Here is a 24,808-nt window from a genome sequence, read left to right on the forward strand (position 1 = left end):
AAGACTGTTGAAAACACCTGTGAAATAAGGGGTATAAGAATTCATATAATCATATATGAAAAGTTAAACATGAATTTGCAAGAATTGTTTCCTTTGAAAGACACAAGTTTAATGATCCAAAGAGCAGCAGTAGTGGTATCGTTCTGTTCCTCTGTATGTAGCCCAGCAGAAAGAATTACTGTGATGCTGCATAAAAAATATGACAGAATCAAGTGCAACTGTTAAAAACACCTATTTAAAAAGATTTTTGGTGATTATGAAATTAATTGTACAATATTTCTGCTAATGTTAGAAGTGCCTCTGTAGTTCAGTAAGTGGAACTGTGTGAACTATGAAGCCTTAGGATTACAGTTTCATAGAAGGAGGTGCATGACATGCCTCCTACTACATTATATATTCGCCTCCTACTACATTATATACTCCCCCCTGGAGTACTTCCTTCTTGCAGAGTTTCATGTATGGAAAAGATGAGCTGTTACATTAGTAAAAATCATTGCCTGTGATCGGGTATCATTCCAAGACTTAGAGTCTTTGTAATTAGCAAGGGGAGCAAAGCCCTTGCTCTGTTGCTGTAGTACACAACTGATATTAGGTGAATTGAAGCAGGGTAGCGTGGGGTTTGGATGTGTATATGTGGGACAGCTGCAGGTAGCATCTCAATTAAATGTGTCTGTTACCTCGTGGTATCCCTCCTCTTTAAAGTGTTCTGTGCTGTGCTTTTCAAGGTGTTGCTTTTACTGGCTTAGAGATTTGTGCGGGCAACTTCCTAGTAGTTGCAGTGCCAATCCTGTGTGAAGACAACCAGCTAATGCAGATTCCTGTGCTCTTTGTTTGATTTTAGTACCTGTGCACATCCCCAGCATGGCCAAGATGGGGCATGTTCCACCTTGCAGTGGGCTGGGCTCAGTCGCTGGTGCCCAGCAGCCATCCTGTCACAGTGCCGTGAGGCGTGCTGCTGGGCTGGGTGTTGTGGACACTAACTTACTTCGAGGCTTCCAGACAGCATTTAGGAGCTGCACAGAAGAGCTTATTTAGGTGACATGTCTGTGAAAGAGGCATTCAGTGGGGACATCTCTTTTCCCTCCAGGGTGGCTTAATTCAGAGACTACTGCCTACGGAGAGGGGTATCATTCACAGTGAAATTACAGGCAACTGACAGAAACCCTGTCCTCGTAAATCCCCAATAATTGTGACGAATGTCTGGAGCGCCGCCGGCTAGCAGTGCTCTGCCAGCTGCCCTGCCAGCCCCGCAGCAGCCACAGCGGCTGGGCCAGCACCTTGCGAGGCTGCAGCAGCATCATGGCCCTGTCCCTGGGCTGCTGGGGACTCTGCTGTCACCCAAGCTGGGGCTTTTAACTGTTTTCTGGCGGGGACAGAGGATCAGATCTAGTTAAAGCAGCCAAAATGGCAGCAGTTTCCTGCTGCCTGGTTTGTTCATACTGATTACAGACCCCAGTGGAAACCCACAGCTGAAATAGCAGTTTGCTACCAGTTTTGCTGTGTCAGCAGAATCCTGAGATTTGTGTAGCATGAGATCAGAGGGGAGATTAGGTTATCTGTCCCAATGTCCTCACATCTCAGGCAGTCACCAGATAGCCCTGCAATATACCTGGGTACCTCATCCCAGGCACAGCTGCAGAGTGGGAGCCTCAGGGGAGCTGCTGATGGCAAGGCCCCACAAAGCAAGGGAGTGTTTGCAAGGGGCATGTGCCATGCCTACAAGCTGCACTGATGGAGAAGCAGCCCTTTCTCCCTCTTCTTCAGTCCTGGTCTGCTTTCTCTCCCCAGAGATCTGTTAGTATTTCTAATCCACCAGCTTTCTGCAGGTTTTGTGGGATCATTCTCAGTGCCACCCCCAAACATCACTTTCTCCAGCCCATGGTATACCTGTAGCTCCTCTCTGGTGCGTCAAAGAAAGCTGGGAAGAAAGCAAAACCACAGACGCACTGCAAATAAAATTCCTCCCTGAGCAAAGCAGACAGTTGTCTTAAGCCCTGGGCTACAGGAATTGATTAGAAGTTGTGTTGTTGTAGCTGTCACATGTGTGCTGGGGCAACACAAACATCCACTCCTGCCTCAGGTCGCTCAGCAAGATGGGTGCTGGGGCTTGGCAGTTTGGCTTCCCAAACCAGGCAGCACCCTCAGGCCCACGAGCCCAAACTCCTTTTTCTGCACACATGCACTAGCGATACAACTTCTCCAGCAGACTGGAGGAAACCTTTTACAATTTTTAACTCCTCTGAAAAATCTCAAGCACCAGAGAATTCATCATTCTTCCTGGTGACATGCCCCAGTTTTGAGTCAGCTTCGCGATGATGAGATGGTGCCTGTCTCCAGCGCGGTGTGTGGCTCTGAGGATGGAGGGCAGCCGCAGAGCTGTGCCAGTGCCTGGGCAGCCATCAAGTTGGCTCACACACCTCGCTGAGGGTCATGGGCTGTGGCTGTGTGGTGGAAGGAGATGAGGCCTCTGTGATATATTTTTTTTTTTTCATGCACTTATAATTGACTCTGATTTTAGCAGCTGATAAAATACATGCTAAAAGAACGTGTGGGTTTTTTTCCTGGTGTATCGTTCCTCCCTTTTTTTATGTTGCATGGAACTTGCTTACTCAGCAAACTTTTTTATTTTATTTTATTTCTAAATTAAGGATGTGAAATTTCTTTAATTTAAAGATCTTTTAAAAAAAAAATCTGTGGAGCTGCCATATTGAGATTGATTCCTCTGGAAAGTGTGGTATTTAAAGCTAATCTTGCTTGAGTTCGTAAATTGCTTATTATGTGTGGTGCTTAGGACTTGAATCACTTTTCTTGGCCAGGATGCTCCAAGCTCTAGGGGAAGAAGAGGAGCGTGAAAGGTGCAGCTGCGTTTAAAACTGAAGTGCTCATTTTGAAATATCTCCCTGTAGCAATGCGATTTTTTTCCCCCCGAAACAAGTGTTTGGTTTCAGGCTGGTTGGAGACACAACCTTAAGGAAACAAAAGAAAAAAAGGAAGGGGTGGGGGGGAAGACTGTCTGCAGATTCATTTTTCCATTACTTGGAAGTCATCTTGTATATAATTTAGATGGGTCTTAACGAGGCATAAAGTCACTTTCAGAAAATTGATGACTCTTCGTTCTCTCCTCTGTGAAATGAGGGCCTGGAGCCTTCCCTTTGTTCCTTTGGTGGGATCATCAGATTTGATTGCAGAAACCCGATGAAGCTCTTAATCCAGGCACCAGAGTAACCACAGCTCTGGCCTTCTCCTCTTCATTGATCGTGTGGCCACCTTTCTGTTTCAGCCTAGCATGTTTCCTATGGCTAGCAAAACTCATCCCTGCCCCTTTTGGTTTTATTAACTCTTTAGTCACCTAATGTTGTTCAGTGAGTCTGTGGCTATGCAGAAAGGACTTCTGCCATCTCCAGCTCTGAATTTGTAGTTGTGTGAACAGAGCATGAGGCACTCAAGAGCTGGGGTCTGTGCAAATCACAACACATTCATAGCCTCCAGTTTCACCTCTTTTCATTTCCATTTGCCCTGTTGTAGAGCGGGGTGCCGATACAGCCCTTGGGGCCACATCACCCACCTGCAGTGGATTTGCATCTGCTTGGATGCTGCCACCTCGGCAGCCTGAGGGGCAGGTGAGCCCAAAGGACAGGCGAGGCCTGCCAGAGATGGTGTGTTGTTCATTCCCTGGTTCTGAATTTGCGAGTTTGAGCTCACCGGAGGATCTGGCAGGTGTGAATTTTTCATTGCTATTTCCTCCCTGTGCCTCAGCGCGCTGTGAGCTGCAGTTTGCCAACTTGCCAGCTTCGTAGCAGGAAAGGTCAGGAACCACATAAACAAGGTGAGAAGCAGAGTGGGGCGGTGCAGCCACCCAGGCTGCTGATTCTACCTGACATTAGAGTGCTAATGAATGTTCTGTCATGGTCCCGTGAATATTGCAGGAAGCTTTCGCCTCCGCCTCCTCTGCCTTTGCTGGGCCTTGGAGTTACCAAGGTTACCTGACGTGACTTTCCCGAGAGAGAGAGAGATTGAGAGAGAGAGAGAGAGAGGGAGAGAGAGGGAGAGAGAGAGACACAGGAGCAATAGCTGCAGGTCGGCTGCTCCCAGGAGCATCTTACCTCCACAGCGGGCGGGGGGAGCATGGCCAGTGCATCGTTGCCTTCTTGTGCTCCCTTTGGCTGTTGCTGTTCCCCTCACTCCCACCCCACACTGCCTCAGGTGTCATTGGTTTAGTTTTATTTCAGGTTTTTTTGAGTGAGGATCATACTAATTTTGTTTTGCTTGCATAACCCGGACTGTTATCATCCGACTAATTACTCACACATTTTCCTTCTGACAGCAAATGGGAGAGATAAAGCTACAGCAGGTTTATGTGATTTCTGCTTATCAAATTACTGTAATTATTTGAAGAATGGTTTAAAATTGTATGGAGTAATGAATTTAATTATGAGTTTGCAGCAATGCCTTGTGCTGCATGCAGCTTGCAAATGGGCAAGTTTATGAGGAGCTTTTCACAAAGCGGCAGCAGGCAGGATTGCAGCATGCTCTTTGCAGAGAGGCTCCAGCACCTCCATACCCCAGCAAGGGAGGACGAAGCATGCTTTTGCTCATCATTCAACGGATCAGCTCACTTAGTTCAATTCTACTACAAACCCAGGCAAGACAAGTGCCGGCAGCCTCCTGGTCATGGCATGCTGCAGCCAGTTGGCTTTGCTCGATCTCCTCAGCCCCAGGGCATGTAGGGGACCAGCTCACTTGCCGAGACCTCCACACCTCCTTCTGTTATGGAGATCAGCCTGCGGGTAGCTGTCAGCGAAGGCAAGTCAGGCAGTGCTGACAAACCTGTCCCACTATAGCCACAGCCTGTTGCAACCTGCTGGAAACACTGAGTAGTGTTTGCCATCTCTCCACTCCACACTAGGAACAGCAATTTTTTTCACCACAGCTGGGAGAGGCACGGGGACATGCCTGACCCCTGTGAGCTGTGGAGCACACTTTCTGCTCTCAGGGTGTCCCCAAACCCTCAAACACAATTAATTTCTCCATGTCTGCTTGCTGAGGCCAGTTGAACAGCTCAAGGGAAGGAGATCCCACATTCCTGTAGGCTGCTCCCTGTCTCTTGTGCACAGATGCAGAAACTTTGTTTCCTGCCAGTTGAGGTAGTGATGATACATGCAGTTTCAGTCTTTGGTTTGTTGGCTAAAATACAGACAGTAATGAGACTGAACAGTATTTTTTACACTTTTTTCCATTGCATGCTGCTGGTATTTGATGTAGATGATGTTACATAAATGGATAAATAGCTGGGAGGACTGGTCAAGAAACAGGCAAACCCAGATGAAATACCGTCCTTCAGAGCAGGTTTGTTCAGAAAGCAGGAGTGTGTTCCTGAGGGACAAGCTGGCACGGGTGGATTGCACTATCATTCCCAACAAAACTGGATTGTGGAGAGAGACAAAGGGCCAATGGAGTGAAGAGATTTGGGCTAGATGCATTTAGGTAGTGGAATAAAAGTGCAGCCAACAGAGGAGTGAAACTGGGTGTGTATGAGAAGTGGAAAAACTGCTGGAACTTCAGATCTTCTGTGCTGTGATGTTCTAAGCTCCATAAAGGACTACTACTGGATCATCTGGTACAACCCGACTGCCACCTCATTCTCTGTGGCATCCCTTATAACATGGTAGATAGTTCAGGCTTAACTACTTAAAATATCAGATATGAAAGGCAAAAGAGTGCATGGCCAAGGGCCTTCCAATGTCTGAAACTTTTGCAGGGTTGAAGTGGCTTAGAGATGATACTAAGAAATGGTTCATGGTCTACAGCTCAATGATTACACTGTGTCAATGTTTGGAGGGGTTTTATTATTTGAAAAATTGGTGGCTAACTTAAGAGGTTACTGAATTTTGAAAGTGCAAGCCTGCCCTAATTTGGGTTTTAGGCAAATCTGGTCTCACATGTAAAGCCATTAGCAGTCAAAACTCTTGTCTTTCTTGACATGTGAATAAGGGAGTTTGTGTGTAGGATGGACTTGTACATGGTATTACTTCTGTCTAAATGCAAGGTCAAAGCAAATTCTAAACAGCATTGACTTTTAGAAGAGCTTGTCACAAGGCAGACATGAATTCTGCATAATCTCTGCAGTTTTATGTGCATGAGGAAGCAGCAAGGTACGATGAGAACGCTGAAAGAAAATGTGGTGGATGAAGTCATAAACAAGGTGTAAATTTTGGCCGTCTTTCCATAAGCCTGCTTAAACCAGGAAGAAAGAAAAGACCACTTTGATTTGGGAAACTCAAAGATTTGTGCAACAAATGCTGTAATTGTTAGTATGTTGACAGTAGTCATAAATACAGTTGAGTGAGAAGAGATTTGCAGGACGTAGCACTTTGCCGTCAGTCTGGCTGGCTGTGACTGAGACCTCCAGCCATAGCCAGCCCCTGTGGGTATGTCCCAAGGAGAATGTGTTTTCTCCTTCCCATACCAACATGAACTATTTCCACGGTTCAGCATGTGGGACAAGAGGAAAGAGAGTACCTTAAGCACCAGAGCATGAGATTTCATTACCCCTAGTGTTTTCAGCCTTTATAGCTACAAATGTTATTAAACATCATAGAATTGTCCAGTTCTTTTAAGTTCAGCTACAGTACTTTTCCCAATTTGTGCTTATATGAAAAAAGAAGACGGCAAAGCTTGTCTGTGAAAAAATGAGAAAATAAGAGTCATCTTAAATTCTTAAAAGCAGTTTGAAAATGTGAAATAAAATTAGCAATAATGTTTTGCATACAAAGCTGCCTTCAGGAGGGATCTGTTATCAGAGCAAATAACAGTGGGTAATGTTTTCTTCTCTCAATCATTTTCAAAGGTCACTTCATGATCAAAATCTACCTGCTAATTCAATTTCTGGTCTCAGTGTAAATGTACAATGATGCTGTTACGCTGTTTGCAGGTGGTTTGCTGGGGAGAATCAACCTTTTGCCTTTGTTCTCAGCATGTCAAGGTCTTGGTCCAAAGCTGTGCGTGTGGCAGCCCAGCTTCAATGCTGGTAGGGCCCCATCTCCCAAACCAGCGTTTCTCAGGTGTTCTAATACAAGGGCTTGCTGATCTCTCTGAAAAAAAAAATGTAGGCTATCTGGTGTAATGTTGTCTCATGGTACCAAATAAAAACCGTGGTTTCACTTGCTTCATTTATTTCACTGTTTTGCTTTCTGCTTGCATGTATGGGAAAGCAAACTTACGTTTATTTGCTGTTCTGTAGCAGCCCAGGGTTGTTGATGAGCCACAAGTTGAGAGGAGCTTTCTTGCTCATCCAGACTCACACTGCCTTAGAGATTTCTTCTCCCCAGATCTTTCCAGTGTCTCCGTTCTTTTAGGATGCACCTTTCTTTCTCTAGGCATGGAATTAGGTATGTTGCTGAGCAGAGTTCAGCAGAAAGAGAGAAGGAGAGGAAACCTAGGGAGTGAAATGCTTTGGAGATTCATATTAGCCTTAGATCAAGGATTCAACAGGCAGTATGGAACTTGGATTTTCAATTCTGACGTGGCAACATTCATGGTTTTGTTTGGGACATTCCCCTCCTACTTTGTCACGGGGAATGGTTTCCTCTGTATGGGCTCTGCAGAGATCTGTCTCAGGTCTGCTGTGGGGGAGATGCGGTGAAAATCCCAACAGCTGACTGTCTGCCAGAGAGCCTTGTCTGCGACGTGCAAGCCACACAGCTCAGATTGCATGGGGCTGTGGTTTCCCTGCAGTTTCTGTCTCCTAGAGAAACCCTTAAGATTTTGTTCAGCTGCTGAGGCACGGGGCTGGTCACAAGGAGACTGAGCGCTGTCTGGAGAAGACTGGGACAGTGTTGGTTTTCACAGATAGGATGAGGGCCTACTTCATCTTCCCTCAGGCAGGTCATGGTTCTAAAAACCCGTCTGGCAGGAAAGATGTTTTCCCAAGGAGTCTGAGGGCCCCTGTGATCATTGCCAACATCAGAGACTCATTGTGCAGGGTGTCTCTTCCTTGCATTTTGTGTTGGTTGGTCAACTCAGTAAAGCAAGCAGCTGAGAATCAGCCAATTCCACTTCTGTTCTTGGCAGGTGTGTACTCTTGTGTCCCAGGTGAGCTTGTGCTTGGAGCCCCCATCAGCTCTGAAAATCACAGCTTCGTCTTCAGGGCCTCAGCAGAATATGCCCTGCTGCAGGGTTTGCTGTTAACGCTCAGAAAAGGGACACATGGTCTTGTTTACTCTGCATGTGAGAGATGCCTAAGATAGGACTCCCAACAGTTATTTTACCTTGAACACATACTCCCTCTTAACTTTTTCTTTAGCTGAATGCTCCTGACACCAGTGGCCTATGCACTGTGTGGTGAGCTGGGGAAATTAAGATTTGCAGTATTATTATCTGCAAGGAGATACCTGCCTCTTACATCCTCCAGGAAAGACTTACAGTGGCCTCTGCTTAGCAGAAAGTTTTATTTCCCGTTAGCAGTTGCAGCTGGGAGAGCTGTGCCTCATCTCTTGCTTGTAATTACATCAGTAGAGTATCTTGGGAGAAGGTTAAATAGTCTTTTGTATATCAAATAAAGCCAGTGAACTTCACTGAAATCATTTAATGAAAACAATCCTGATTATCTGTATATACTGCCATGTGATATTTTAAAAGAACATCTTAAAGGGAAACATGGAATTGTTTAAGGCCTCTAAAGACTAGAGTGCAGAGGCTGTGCAGCAAATACCTTTATAATCTAGGATCTGAAGTAGGCTTTGAATCCAATTGTTTTTTTCACTGTTGTAAAACATGAGAGATTTTGATACGGTAACTTGGATTTGATTCAGAACTTTCTTATTAACCTTTATTCACGCACATCAAATTTTAGAGACTGAGCTAAAGGGCTCTGCACATCAAGGATGGAACCAACTCAAGGACAGAGCTATTAAGGTGTGTAATAATCAAGAGAGAAGAATTAATTGTCTTTAATTTGGCATAAATCCCAGGGACCATAACTTTGGTTATTAGGAATTCAGGGCCTATTTCCAATTAGTTATACCCAAGCATGCTTGCATTTCCAGCTTTGGGAGTCTAATCCGTGAGCACTTCAGCACAGCAATCGTTGACATGCTAATGAAGGACAGCACTAGGCTGACCTCTCTGTGTGTGGTCACTGCCAGCCAGTGTTTGCCTGGCAGTCAGTCAGACCGTGGTTTTGCTTTATTGTTTCTGACACCTTGCAGTGAGCAGCTTGGTGCGCGGCAGCTGCTGGGGCACTCTGTGTGGACAGAATCACCTGGGCCATGCTGGAGCAGGTCAGGGAGGCTGCTGTGGCTTTCACGTGCTTTTTAGTCTTTGAGCTTCCTTCTAAGACATCTGCTCCAGCAAAGCCAGGGTGTCTTCCCTTTAGGTGTATGAAATGTAAATAGTGCAATTGTTATCTATACCAGAAAATCTGGTTTAACCTGAACTGGGTTAAAGAAAGAGGCAGCAGCAGTGAAAGCACTTACTATGACCGTGTGGCTCGAAGTGCAACACCTCCATGCTGACAACATGGGAAAGTATGCAGGACTGCTCAGCCACGGCCAGCCAGCCACCCCTGCACATACCTCCAGAGCAGGGTGGAGGTGCCACATCCTGCAGCAGGGCTGGCTCCTTCATACACCCCAGGAAATGGAAGACACAGTCCCATCACCCTTATTGTTGTAAAGCTCTCAGCGTAAACATCTGGGGGGTTTAAGGAAAGGTGAGCCTTGAGAGTCCTGTAGGAACAACCTCTTGCAAACCCAGGCTGTGTGTATCTTACATCAAAACACCAAAACAGCATTGGCAGGAACACTTGTAGCCTTGTGTATGTATATGTGAGGAAGGATGAGGAGGAAAGATGGTTCAAAGCAAGGGAGAGAAGCCAATTCATGCACTTAATTCCCTCATAATCGTTTTCTGAGACCTACAATTTCATGGTGCTTTAGTCACTGTCTGTTGAATGCTGCGTGCCAGTCCGTCAAGAATGAAACAAAACTTGTACAGGACAAGAGCATGACACCCCTGTTGAGAGCTATGACATCATAGCTAGTCTCAATTCTGTTTTTCCTGAACTTTGATTTTATTGCATGAGAAGGTCCTGGGAAGTCCACGGTGGGTATCTTTCCCCCCCCTTTTCTGTCATTTCCTGTTCAAAAAAGAAATAAGGAAACCTCAACAACTACTGTGGGGACTATTCCTCCCAACCACTAGTGCATGGAGCTGGTGCAGGGATCTTTCTAAAAAAACTGGAATTACATTGCAGTGAAAAAACAGCAGATTGTCTTTAAAACTTCAAGGCCAACTATTCTTCATTTTCAAGAGGGGAAGAATCCTTTTAAAGCTTTCCTTAAATTAATTTTCCAGCATAGTGAAGCTGAATCTTGCCAAACCCAGGTATCTGTTTAGCTGTCTTGGTCTGTATCTGTTAGATCTAATTTTTGGGGTGGAAGGGTAGGGGCCATTTGAAGGAGAACACAACCTTCCATCTGGGAAGGAGGAGTCCCATGACACTTGAGCTCTACAGCCCTCCTCACGTGCCAGGTTAGAGGGATGGAGAAACCCACAATTTCTGTAGTGGTCATTTGATAAAATGAACCTTTGACTAAGAGCAAATATGTATAATGTTAGGGAATGCATTTTCCTTGAACGACAAAGGAATTTCAGCCGATCTTCTGCATTTGGTTTATATTAAGATGAGTACCACAAGAGCCAAGAGGTGCCATTTTTTTTATCCACTTGGCCTTGATGTGGTTTCACTGCCAGCTTTCCATTTATCTGTTGCATGCTCTTTAATTCATGAGGGCCTGCACTGGGGATTTGTTTAAAGCCTTGGCTGAAATTGTCAGCCACTCCTTTTATTGCACAACTTTCTGAAAAGACGGGTGTTGTGGTAAAGCAGTAAATAGGATATTGAGCCTCTGCAACACTTGCTATCTGTAAAAAGAAGAGTATGTCCTCTGTTAAACTCTGATTGATTACATCATCCCAGCATTAAAAACCAGCGCTTGTCTGGCAACAATGTCTTATTTGTGTTTGCATATAGCCATTGGCTTGCTACGGGCTTTTGCTGGGGGCCTTTCTACTTCATACAGTCTCTGAAAGACTATTAAGGTAACCAGGGTCTCCATCTAAAGTGATGTTGGAGCCAGTGCAATTAATGGATCTTCTAGAAAGTGATGGCTTAATATAAGACATAAAACTCGTGATAAAAGAATATTTCTGTCCCTGACTGGTCAACTCTTGCTGTGTTTTTCCCCTTTTTATAAAGTCACGTCTCCTCCAAGTAAATAAAGTTAGTTACCCAGTATCTAAAGATGTTATCTGTGATAAGAGTATTTTTAAAATTCTGAATGGAAAGCAGTGATTTGCTGTATCACTGATCTGTCTGGAGTTCAGGTTAAATTAAAGCCCTTCTTAGAATTCTCAAGTGATTTCCATGCCTGCAGACCCTCTATGCCTGAGCTGGCTGCAATAGAACAAGTGCATTGAAACTTCACATTTATTGTTTCATTGAAAATAGAATTTCTCTGAGAAAAGGTATGTGAGGAACTTTCAGAGTCACAGAGGTACCTGGTGTCAATATGTGAATATATTCTTAAAGGTTATTTTCTTTTTGAATGCTATAAAGAAATAATGCCTTGGACTATAAATTTAACTGTTTTATTGTACTGGCCTTTACGGGAACTTGTTCTACGTACTAGTTTTGCTAAGTTCTTAAATATATTTTTATATGATTTCTGAGCATTTGCTCAAAACAAAGGTCACTACAGTTAAGGAAATGGCAGATGGAACCACATGCGTTAAGTATTTATTGACAGCAGCAGGAAAGGATGGTGGTGGAGAAAAGGCATAGGGTGAGGGAAGAGGCAATATGAAGAGGTGGAGAGAAGAGCAGGCTGTTGAGCACCAGGGCTAGTGCTTTTCAGCTTGTTTGCTGCAGAGGAGCCTTGTTTTTGTAAGAATCATGTTTGTCCTCCTTTCCCACACCCACACACTTTGATTGCTAGCTTTGGGATTCAGACTCTCACGGCACTACAGAGCCACTCCATCCCATAGCTTGGCAGTTTTGGAGGTTGCCTTCAAGTTTCACTTCAGTCTTTGAGATCAGAGAGCTGCAAGGTGTTTCAGGAGGGTATTCTTTGGGGGAAGAGGGAATCTTTGTTTTCCTTTTGAAGCACTGGCTGTTGTGAATACCAGAAGTAGAATATTTTTGAGTTTTTTCTAATGACTCTCTAGTTCGTCACCAGTACAACCTTAAGTTTGAATTTCCAAGCTAATCATAGAATCACTTTGGTTGGAAAAAACCTTTAAGATCATAGAGTCCCAACCATTAACCTGGCACTGCCAAGTCCACCACTAAACCATGTCCCTAAGCGCCACATCTACACGTCTTTTAAACACCTCCAGGGACGGTGACTCATGCACTTCCCTGGGCAGCCTCTTCCAATGCTTGACCACCCTTTCAGTGAAGAAATTTTTCCTAACATCCAATCTAACCTCCCCTGGTGCAACTTGAGGCCTTTTCCTCTTCTGCTAATGCTTGTTGTCTGGGAGAGGAGACCAACACCCACCTGGCTACAGCCTTCTCCTCTCCAGGATAAACAAGCCCAGTTCCATGAGCTGCTCCTCACAAGACTTGTGCTCCAGACCCTCCACCCGCTCCATTGCCCATCTCTGGACACGCTCCAGCACCTCAATGTCTGTCTTGCAGTGAGGGGCCCAAAACTGAACACAATGCTGGGGTGCAGTCTCACCAGTGCCGAGTACAGGGGGACAATCACTGCCCTGGTCCTAATGGCCACATTGTTTTAGATACAAGCCAGGATGCTGTTGGCCTTCTCGGCCACCTGGGCACACTGCTGGTTCATGTTTAGCCGGCTGCTGACCACCACCTCCAGGTCCTTTCCCACTGGGCAGTTTCCAGCTGCTCTTCCCCAGGCCTGTAGCGCTGGTGGGGCTGGTGTGACCCCGGTGCAGGACCTGGCACTTCTCCTTGTGGAACCTCATACAGTTGGCCTCGGCCCATCGGTCCGGCCTGTCCAGATCCCTCTGCAGAGCCTTCCTGCCCTCAAGCAGATCAACAGTCCTGCCCAGCCTGGGGTCATCTGCAAACTTACTGAGGGTGCAGTTGATCCCCTGGTCCAGACCACTGCTAAAGATATTAAACAGGACTGGCCCAAATACTGAGCCCTGGGGGACACCACTTCGGGACCAGCCACCAGCTGGATGTGACTCCATTCACCACCACCTTTGGGCTGGGCTGTGCAGCCGGTTTTTTATCCATCAAAGAGTACACCCATCCGAGCCACGAGCAGCCAGTTTCTCCAGGAGAATGCTGTAGGAAACGGTGTCAAAGGCTTTACTGAAGTCTAGGTAGAAAACATCCACAGCCTCTCTCTCATCCACTCAGCAGGTCACCTTGTCATAGAAGGAGATCAGGTTAGTCAAGCAGGACCTGGGCCTTTCATAAGCCCATGCTGATGGGGGCCTGATCACCTGGTTGTCCTGTACATGCTACATGATGGCACTCAAGATGGTCTCCTCTGTAATCTGCCTTGGCAGCAAGGTCAGACTGACAGTCCTGTAGTTCCCCGGATCCTCCTTCTGGTCCTTCTTGTAGATGGGCATCACATTGACCAGCCTCCAGTCTGCTGGGACCTCAAGAGGTTTTGGTTGGGGATTTTGGGGATGGTGAAAAACAAGAGGGAGTTCTTTCTCTCTTTTGTGTAATATCACAGTAATTATCCTTAAAAAGTTAACAGCCTTTTTCATGCTCTTCCATGTTGTCTGAGTACCTTCCTTTTTCAATAACTTAGATGCAAGGAAAGGCAGTGCGTTTTTCTTTTCCATGTTTGAAGAATTGCTAGAAGAGAAGACTTTTTCAGCAGGGTATTTTTTCAAAACATACAACCTTTTCTCATCCATAATCTTAAAGTTTTTGCTTGAGAGTTGCTGGCCACTGTTGCTTTGACAGGCTGTGATGTTCCCCCTATGGTGGGAGGAGAAGCTGCTGGATTGGCAATGATGCAGACAGGCTGCAGGAGCTAAATAGAAATCAGATTTTATCACAATCTAGCCCTTTCAGTAGGAGTTAAGTGACCAAAAATCTTGCATTCTGGCCTGTGAAGTGGAAATGAACAGATTTAGTATTCCAGCTGAGCGGCAGTAGGAATGCTTCACTTTAATCTGAAACTCGATGTTAGAAAGCGTGGGAGAGCTCTGCTGTCAGATTAACTCAGTTCTCATGCATTTTTTCCTGCACTGAGCTGCAACCAAACATATGTGGATCAAAAGTCAAATGCTCCATTAATTTAACCACACGTTGGATTTAATGGCATATGGAAATACATTATTGATTGCACATCTTAAAAATGAAAATCTCTATGCTAATTGCATATCACATCAGTGCAGGTGAAGTAAGGTAGAAAATGCAGGACATTAATAAATGACTTAGAATACAAGTAAGAGCTGTTCCCGTGCTTTTCTCTGAAAAGATTGAAGTTTTAGGTATGTTTTAGTGGGAGTGTGTTTATATATTCTGTCATGAGGAAACATGCAGTGGCAATAGTTATGTTGTATTTCTCAGTATGAAATATTAAAAAGAAACAATGGTTTGAAAACAGTTCTACAGGCAGTTACATTCAACAGTTCATACCAAAAAATGGCACAGTGTTCCCTGAAAGCACAGCACGGTGGTCTTCTACTGTTCCTTTACTACAGAGTCTTAATAGCTGGCTGCAAAACCTTTCTGTATTCATTGTGTTTAAAGAACTTTTGTGAGTTTTTTCAATGCGTACTTCCAGCTGATGAGGGGTTTTTGTAAGTAATAGTTGTTGAAAGAGCCTAGGCTTATTTATCGGCTGGTGGATATGACCCACAAAACTCTATTTTTACCTACTTGAAATTATGCTGTAATTTTGGGGAAGAAAATTTAAAAAAACATATTTTTTTTTCCTCACTGAATGAGTTAAAAAAGGGATGCTTGCTCAGGCAGAGAATCTTGTAGACATGATCTAGTTTACTTGTGTGTAAGCTCTTCCTCACCCACATTCTCGACATTTTTTGCTGTAGTTTCTGCTGTGCTATACTCTGAACCCTGAAATTACTTTCAGTGCTGTACAATCTAAGCCCTTTTTAGTACTTCATTAACATGAGCAACTAGTTTCTCTGGTCTTTCAACAAAATGCTTGTTTTGATGTGTCTTTGGCTTTGAGTTGTCTGTGGACATTGCTCTACATTCATGACAGAACAGTGGGCTTGGATTTGGAGCAGGAGGTGTAGGGTGGTCCTCACCTCTTAGGAGGCTTTGCATCACACTTCCCACCACTCTGAGGCTGTGCCATCAGCTTGGAGAGGCTCTGCCCTGTGGCACAGAGCTTGTTTAGCCTGAGCAGATGAACTTCCGCTATAATTTTCTTTCTCGGGTTTTTAACCTTTGTTACATATATTGGGCCTCAGTCTTGGGAAGACTTGAGTTTAGGACCAAGACTGCAAATGTGACTGTCGTTGTGAGGAAGACAAAACGGAGAGGAAGAAGAGGTAGCCAGGGTGGCTGAAGTATGATGTGATGGTAGGGATTTGGTAAATGCAGTCTCAGACTGTTGCAATCTAATCTGATAAAGGTGTAAATAATTGTTTTCTTCCATCTTCAGCTTTCTTCCCATCTTCCAGGATGTGTTGAGGTCTCCTAGCTAACAGCAGGCTTGGCAGCTAACACATACTGAGCAAGTTGTTATTACTTAGGAACATCCCTAAACTGAGAACTGAAACAGCAGGTTGTACGTGCAAACCTTTAATTTGCCCAGGTCTGTGACTGAATACTTAATTCTGGTCTGCTCTGAGTCAGCTTCAGCAGCTGTTAATCATCTTGGTGTCACTTTCCATCAAGCACAGGTCACAAGCTGCGATCTGTGAAGGAGAGAGGAACTGCCTGATCACCACTGAAGCTGTAGCTAGACTCAGTCATCTCAGCAGATCTTGCAGTGTTTATGAAGACCCTGGATCAGAGGAGTGCAAGGCCATGGTAGTAGAAGTGCACTTTCTCCCCAGAGGGACCTTTTTCATGCCTTCCCTTGGGCGATGCTTAGAGGACTGCCATGCTGGAGAGTGACAGCTGTTGCCTCCATCAGTGTGTCTAGAGCTGTGGCTCTTGTCTGTGCCCCAGCCTGAATCCAGCCTGGATTAGCTACCCCGTGAGAAGCTTAGCAGTAGCTATGGCTTACCTCTGTGACTGTGTCTGGTGTATCATGGAGGACTTTGGTAGTGGCATGCTGCTGTGCTCATCAAAGGGAAGGAGGATGTATTTCCTGATGGAAGGCTGGCTCTGCATCTGTGGCACCACCTTTTGCCCTGGCCAGTTCCTTGGGGCTGGTCAAGAGGCATTATGAGGCCTGAAGGAAGGTTGTTTGGATGGTAACAGCATCTCTTAAGGGCTAGGAGAAACAATTTGTGTAATCCCATTGGGATGTGGTGCCGTATCAGGCCTGGAGAACTAAGGTTGCACCCAGGGTGGGAGGGAGCACTGGATGCCAGTGTACAGCAAATGCAGGGTGCTCAGCCTTGGGGAGGTGACACGCTGCTGCAGTGACCCAGCGACCGTGCATTACCTTACCATTGCACTTGTGGGAGCATGGTGAGAAGCAGCACTGGGAATTGGCAGGAGCACAGGCTGAATCCATGTCAGAGCCAGCTGGGAGGTGCTGCTGTGTCTTGCCCCTGGGAACACCTGCCTCTCTGCAAAGCTATCCTGCTCCCCTCTGAGATAAACAGGTGCTTGGGAATGGCCAGCCACGCTACTGGGAAGGTATCAGTAGCTTGCAAATGGAGATAATTGCTGTCAGCCATAGAAGGACAACGTTAGCTGCGCCCTTCTGGCACTTGAAGGGTAGCCCTGTCTCCATCGGGTGTTTTATGGACTCATAACCTCTACAGTAAGCAGGTCCTGTGAGCTCCCACACCATGAGCCCCTGGGGCAGGAATCTGCCTGACGGTTTATCCTCTTCTGCCGTGTCTAGTCTCGTATTTTCTTGAATTTTCCTTACAGTACTTTCTTTGTTTTGAACTGACTCAGATTCTTTCTTTTGTGAACTGTTTTGCTGCTGCTGTGATCTTCCTAAGAGATAGCAAATACTTTGTTTACTGTAAGCTCTTGTGCAGTAATTCATGTGGTTACACCATGACACAGAGAAGTCCTTCTGGAGCTTGTTTCCACACCCACCCATTCATCTGCGCCCTTCTCCCCCATTTTCAGCAGGCAGCTTCAGCATGTCACGTTGGCGTGATGTCATACAAAACTGGCAGATTTGTCATTAAAAGCCTTGTCATCAATAGATGACTGTTTGTATTTTCTGCCTGCCTGAAACAGTTTTATACTTAACTAACCCAATAATTAAGACTTTGCTGCCTTTGAAACAGGTTGGTTTCACTGCCCCACCTTTTCCTTAGGCAACTACAAGGCGGTGCCAGTGTTGACGGGGCATTCATTAGCCTGCATGAGACTTGGCTCCAGCAGTGAGCACGCACAAATGCGCTCCTCCCACTGCTCCCCACATGGGTGGTAGCCCAACACCAGGCAGCCTTTGGAGACCACAAATTTAGATAGTATTTTTGGTTCACCTCTTAGGGGGCTTTTGTAAGAAGAGGGATGCAGGAAGAGAGCGTCGCCTCAAAATGGCTGATAAAATGCTCTTTGTGCAGCTTCAGTTGAACCTGAACAGAGCGGTGTCAGGGTTTTCTTATCATGTAAAATGATGCCATTCTTCTAGGCCGCTGGATTGCTCGACTGCTTTTGATTGTCTTGCAGTAATTGAATAGCCGCCTGTGTAACCTGTACTGAAGGAATTAGGGCTGTTTATTCAGCAAACAGATGTCCTGGATTGTGATGTGCTTACGATCTTACTGGTTTGCATCTTTCATTAGTTAATATTGCCAACTACCCAGGCTATCATCCTTGCAGTGGTAATTTTGTACTTGCTAATGCGTTTCAGTGTCTCAAAGGGAGATTTGGAAGCTTGCAGAATTTGTAAAGTAATTCCGTTGATCCATCAAATATGAGTCTGTCAGTATGCAAGGGTTACCCCCGCAACATCCTACATCGTATGGCATCAGGCTGCTGCCTCTTACCAGGAGTGGTTCAGCCCTGGTGACTGGAGCTGGGTGAGATCCCAGTCTGCCTCACCGAATGGGTAGGGAACATGCGAAATAGCTTGTGATGCGTGCATCCTGCTCCTGTGCAATGCTGACCGCAGTCAAGTGCGTTTATCAGAGAGATCTCTGCCCTCAACCCATTTTCTGGCTTTGTCCCTAGCACCACATGCTCCTGAGTGGCTTCAGATAGCTGGCAGAATTGAAAACAAAGCAGCTTTGTGTTTTACTCATCCCTACCAAGCCCCTAAAATTGATGCTGGGCTGGAAATTCCTCAGCTGATGCAGGCTGGCAGGAGCCAGTGGCCCAGATAAGCTGTTTCCAGCCCTGTGTGGGGATAAGGCCCAATATCTCACTTGAAATGAGTTGAGAACACGCCTTCTAGTGGGGCAGTGGTTTTGATAGGTTATTGTAAGAGATTTAAGCTCACAACTGTAGCTGTAGTATATAGAGAAGCTACTTTTTGCTATTTCCAAGTCATATTTGGTATTTTTTTTCCTCTCCCTCAGCAATCTGAACAATTGGACTCATAATACTAAGCAGCCCTGGCTTTTATAGGAGGAGGAGTATGACAAATAACTCCCATAAACGTGTTTACAGTTTGCACTATCATTCCTAAAATACTGTTTCCTGCGTTGACATAGGAAATTCACAGTGGTAGGGGGAAGGTTTTATGGGTGCCAAGTCATGATATGACCCCCAAAGCACAACCATATGGCTGCAAGACCAGTGAGTGTTATATGGCATTTGCACTAGTAGGAACGTGATACCCAGCCCCTCCAACTTGTCTGTTCTGTGAGAGATTACAAGTTTTGAGCAAAATCCTGGGGGTAATCGTGCAGGATTCAGCCATCAACAGCTGTGCTCACCAGAGACTCCTCTGCAGGCCTTTTCTGTGAGCAGCTGTTACCCACATACTGTTCCATGCTGGGGCTGATCCGTGCTTCTCATAAGATATAAAATGGAATTGCCTCTGTGTCCCTTATCATCACTTGATATTTGGAGTGATGCAGAAAATAAGGACACCCCAAGGGGTACATGTCTCACAGCAGCATCCTCAAGAAAGGTAGTTTTCTGGGGAGCTGGTGAATGAGCCACATAATTGCAGCTGCTCTAAAGGAGGTCTCAGCTCCAGTTTGGGGCAGTGGGAAAGGTTTCTTACCTTAGCTTTTCTCTTAAAGATGGGAAATGTGTGGCACAAAAGAAATGTAAGAGAACAGGGGTTAGATTTCTGTCACCTCAGAAAGGAGATTAGCAAAGGGAGTTGTCAAGTAAGCGTGAGAGATCCTCTGCACATGCTGTCATGCTAGATGGCAGAGGGACATTCCTGGCTTCTTGGTGACTGCTGCTAGCAAGACCTCAGCCTGGTCATGGATTTTCCAAGTTTCAGTTTGTAACTGCAAAACATACTCCTTTTTTTCTCTCTTGCTGTTTCCCACTCCTTTCCTCCTGCTTCTCTCTTCTCTTCCTGCTTTCTGTCATTCCTGCTTCTGCTACTGTAGTCCATGGAGGAAATGAGAGCTTGCAATGCTCCCAAAAAATCCTGGTTGTGCCTCGATTTTACTTGTTCTAACCTAATGCCTACCTGAAGCATACCCCTTCTGAAAGCATCTGAAACCCAGAAAGAGAAACTGGTTTAGATAGTCTGTGCTTGAAAGCAGATTCAGAGCTTGTTTTAATGTGCATTAAAAGCACTCTAGCTGTCCTTGAATAAAACCAAGTGCTGACAAACTCATTGTCTAAAATAAGGGTAGCCACATATTGGCATGAATAGGAGGATAGCTATTACTGCCGAGCTCTGTATGCAGACAAGTTAGTACAGCTAGCAAGGGCTGAAAGGAGCTGAGGCATGACTGAGCCTCATAATTAGACCTAGATTAGACTTTTGCCGGAGGGGAAGGCAAGGCAAGAACAGCTCTGAACTCCTATCGTTGCCTGTAGTGTTTGAACACAGAGACATCCCTCGCCATCCCAGTGAAGTCAGCAACGCCAAGCCGGGCTGGAACAAAGCCCCGTTATCTCTACAAGAGTGTTGCTGACAGGGCAGGCATGGGCTTGTGCTGGGCTGTGCTCTGCGGTGTGACCAGCTCAGGTTTACTCCTCAGCCACTCTTCTCCAGGAGGGTTCAGAGGGCTGCCAGAGGCACACAGTACAGAGGAGACCTAGCATAGTAGAGGTCCCCCATTTTGTGATGGTACAGGCACCTGAGGCCCTCGGACCATCTCTGGAGAAGGTCCTCATCCTCCCCTTGAGCTTGAGCCCCAGACGCTGTGACCTAGGCCCAGTGCAGGTCCCCTGGAGCTACCCTAGAACTAACAGCAGGTGAGCCCTGGCCTCCAGGTGTCTGTGGTGCCATTAGAGACCAGCTGTTAGATTGCTCCTGGCATCTCCTCACACAGTGATGCGGCCTGAGACTGCAGCCTCCTGGAATCACGCTGCTGCTCTTAAACACCACCGCTGCCTCTATGTTTGATTGACAAGTGATCAAACAAGTCCCTGCTGCCTGTGCATTTTTGTAGACCCAGACATGCCAGCGCTGCTTGCTTGAGTTTTGGTGGTGGTGTGGCCATAGCAGATGACAGGCAGGTTTCTGTCTCCAGGCTTGCATGGGAGCTGGGCTGTACCAGTGCTAGCCTGGGGATCCTGCTGTGGCTCTGACTACACCAAGTGCACCACTTCTCTACTACTGTCATTTGCCACAGTAGTTTTGGGGCTTGTGTGCAGTTAAGAGGAAAAAGTGTGTGCCACGTGAGCCTTGCATGCCTGCCTGTGCCTGTCTGTGTCCAGCTCGGCATGGGGGCTGGGGGCTGAGGGCCATCAGGTAGTGGTTGCCTCTGCCCTCTGTCCACATGTTGAGTGCCCGGCATTCCCCTCTGGGCTTGCAGGGGATGCACGGTATGGGAGCAGCGCTGTACATCTCTTTGGAGTCCAGAAGAGACTTGATCTAAGATTTCTGGTATGACAGAAGTAGCTTTGCTGCTGGGTCTTTGTAATCAGCATCTCTCTGTTGTACCCAGTGAAGTTAAAGTTAGATCATGTAATTTCTGCTGGTCTGTGGCTCATTGCAAACTGCTAATTTTGATCAGTCACCTCCAGTGCAGCAGGCTGGTCGTGTACCTGTGGACCCAGCCCCTGTGAAAGATTTTCTGATCTTTCTTGGGGTTTGTGGGCAAAGGATCATTGCAGATGGGAAGAGATTTCTTGCCCAAATGCTGTTTTCAGGTTTGCTTTTAGCTGTGTGCTAAGCCTCCACGCAGACTTTGGATGAAGTTAACCGGGCATACTCAGCTCAGCGTACTCTTTGTAAAATCTTGAACAAACCAGAAAAGATTGTACTGGTAATCATGGTGATTAGATTAGATCACTTCAGGTTTTCAGCCTCCCCAGAGTAAACATCTGCTTTCAGTACCGTAAATAGCAAGGTGATGCACTTTAGGCAAACTTGGCCTCAATCCAAGGGAACGTCATTGTTCACTGCTTTGTCTATGTATCTTCCTTTGCTTTTCAGTCTATAGCATGCTGTACTTCGTGTGTACCCTTCTTTTGTTTCTTTTCAGCCATGTAGGAGTACGCATTGTGGTTGCTCAGTATTGAGTGCTTCTGTTGCTTGTTATTGAATGCTAGCTCTGGTGTCATTCCAGTTAAGCTCTATGTACCTTTTGTCTTTGAAAATCAATGGAGAGTAAATTAAAAAAGAACTAGTTTTCATGGTGCCTTTCATTTAAAAAAAAATAATTTCATTTATGTTTGCTCATGATGAGAGAGGTTTCTAGGGAGGCCAGTCTGGGAGATAGAAGTGTGGTTTGTGCTTTTAATAAGCATCAGGAACCATTTTTTTCCCCTTAGAAAACCCTGGATGCTTCATAGTCGCTCTCATCTAAAAAGAAAAACAATATTCCAGGGCATTGTTTTGTTTACAGGAGATGTTGCCTTGTGCTACAGAGTCTTGATTTGCGAGCAAGTCAAGAGTCTTGGGGATTCTCCAGAGATCATGGAGGGGACTATGTAAGATTAGCCACCACAGGCCGTGTTTGTGCTGCAGGTGTGGCAGTACAGGTAGAAGGAAGCACCTGAGGTGGCCTATTACCAGTACCTTCCTGTCAGAATTGAGGGGTACAGTTCCAGATGTGTGGTGATAGCAGGAAAAATCAGACTGCAGCAAGTTCAGACTCCTCTGGGACTTGAGAAGATGCTGAGGTCTTGTTTGTTTAAACACTGCAGTGAGCTCAGAGCCTTGTAGAATCGGATTTGCCAGAGAAGAAGGTTTGCTTAAGTTCCCTCAAAACAGGGGAGAAAAGAAACATACTAGAAATAATTGAGTTTCTGGTGTTTTAAAAGCTTCTTAATGTTCTTCAAGTTCTTTTTTTCTGCGTAAGTATGTCCTTTTGATTGCAGTTCAGGCTTAGCAGAGTACAGTACATCTTGCCACAGAATGAGTAAATGAGCCCTGTTCTGCAGCTGCTATTGAATGACGATGTTGGAGCATGCCTTGTCTTTTATCAGTGAAGGCTGCCTAATGTATTCCACCCAGCCGACCTGAGCCTGCTCTGCAGCAGCAAACCCAATTAACTATTTTCATACCTGCTGTATGAATGGTTTCAGCAGTTATGGGGGTGCTTTGTTTTATAGTGTTTCAGTAAGATGTACAGAGTGTGCGCTGGCCATTTCTTGCACACCTCTGTTGCTCTCTGCAGCCCAGAAGATGCACCAGGAGCATGCCACAACACAGTCTGGTGAGGCAGCTCATGAGCAGAGTGTGGCTCATTAGCTTTACTTTCATTAATTTCTAAAAGCCTTCTGAATCAGATCTGGGGGCATGAAGAAGAGATTTACAGGCTATCCTACCAGTGTGACAGAATGTTCCTAGTCAAAAAAAGAGAAAATGGGCCTCTCTGGACCATTCTGAAGGGTTTTATTGTTTAGCTGTTGTTTTTCAAGATGCCTCAAGCTATTTGGCTTTGTGTTTGTCTGTTATCTTCAACTCAGTCCTCCCACAAAAAGGCAAATACCTGCTTTTACTGAATTATTAACAACAATAGATGGAGCTTACGTATCAATGAAAATTATGGACGTTTCCCAAGGCAATTGATTTAAATGGAGTTAAATTTAGTGGAAGCTTCTATTGGTGTAATGAATGCTCATTATAGAGCCTAATGTGCTTTAAGGGCTTGAAAAGCTTCTCAGTAGGGAAGTCAGGCTGCTGTTTTCCAACAGAGGCACAGATGCTCTACCATGGCACTGCTATCACTACAACCATATCCCATTGCTACACCCGAACATTTCTCTCTAACCTTGTGTGTTTTTTCCTCTTGCAGAAGACCACCTCCCAGCTGGCTTCCCGACCATTGACATGGGCCCGCAGCTGAAGGTGGTGGAAAAGGCCCGCACAGCCACAATGCTCTGTGCTGCCAGCGGTAACCCTGATCCTGAAATCTCCTGGTTCAAGGATTTCCTGCCTGTCGACACTGCAACTAGCAATGGGCGAATCAAGCAGCTCCGCTCGGGTAAGGTAGCAAAGCAAGTAAGCCTTCCCTATCTCCTCACTCTTCCTCCCATTTCTCTTTAATTGCTGCTATTGTTTTTTCCCTTGAAATTCTGAAATGCAATTCTAAACCCAAATGTCAATTTGATTTGAGCTTGTTTCTTTTACAATATAAAAACAGTTTTTGGAGCTGATCCTCTCTGGCAGGATATCGAGACATTAGAGTGGACATGCCTTTTGGAACATCACGTGGATTCCTTCTTCGGTAGACATCTTGACATAGCCCCCAATCCTTGGTAGGCTCAGACATTTCACTACCAACTCAACAGGTCTCAGATGTTTTTGATAGGAGCACAGTGCAAATCAGGACAATGAGATACTGGTTGAGATATTACAGTAAGTGGTCACGTACTACTTCACTCCTTACATAGACTCTGCAAGACAGTGCTCTGCTTTCTATTGAGATCTTTATCACTCTTGCTGTGTGGCACTACAAGAATAAAGAAAAATCTAAGAAGCACCAGTTCTATGGATTTCAAAGGAAAGTGGACACAGTTTTGCAATATACCATTTCTTTTTGATTTTTTTTGTTTGATAAGCCAAATACTAGCTTTTTGAAATACAGGCGGTTAGTTCTTGTGGGTGGCTAAGAATGCACTCCTTTTAGCAAGCAGCTCTTGTTTTTCTGCTGCACTGTTCGGTCTCCTGAGACTGTAAGGCCCATTAGAGAATTAAAGAAAATAAAACGTTGCTTTATTCACTGATGAAGTGCAGATCCCCAGCGTGAATTGAGTGGCTATTTAACAATGCACAGCAGCTTTAGTCTGGGGGGAAAAGCCCACAGTACCCTACATGAAGTACAGAAGGGAACAGATCTGGAACAACTTCGCTCTAGAAGGGTCTTACACTTAAATAAGAGGCAGACTGCCTTGCCTGGCCACAGTGTATCTCTGGGCACTCAAAAGCCATTTGTTATGAGTGCTGCTGCCAGGACAACACCATCTTCCTCCTAGCAAGGTGAACATCTTGACACATTTCCCCATAGTAGGAGCCCTCTGCATAAATCTGGTGATGCTTGGGTGATAAGAAGTAGGCTTCTGCTTGGGGGAGTGGGTAATGAGACATCACTCTCATCAAAAATAGAACCCAGCCTGACACTCCTGATCCCACCTTGATGTAGCACTGAGCGCTAA

At 45.6% G+C, this 24,808-nt stretch overlaps 1 protein-coding gene across 7 annotated transcripts in view; it reads left to right on the plus strand.

Annotated features, from left to right (window-relative positions):
* PTPRF (protein tyrosine phosphatase receptor type F) overlaps positions 1 to 24,808 on the plus strand; it is a 392,585-nt gene that overhangs the window by 259,592 nt on the left and 108,185 nt on the right. For all 7 annotated transcript variants that reach the window (XM_055724616.1, XM_055724615.1, XM_055724619.1 and 4 more), the window contains one exon: positions 23,449 to 23,637. In XM_055724616.1, the coding sequence (XP_055580591.1) occupies positions 23,449 to 23,637 (189 nt within the window). The remainder of the gene's footprint in view (positions 1 to 23,448; positions 23,638 to 24,808) is intronic.

This window comes from Falco cherrug, chromosome 12, assembly GCF_023634085.1.
Source record: "Falco cherrug isolate bFalChe1 chromosome 12, bFalChe1.pri, whole genome shotgun sequence".
In the NCBI taxonomy this organism is placed as follows: domain Eukaryota; kingdom Metazoa; phylum Chordata; class Aves; order Falconiformes; family Falconidae; genus Falco; species Falco cherrug.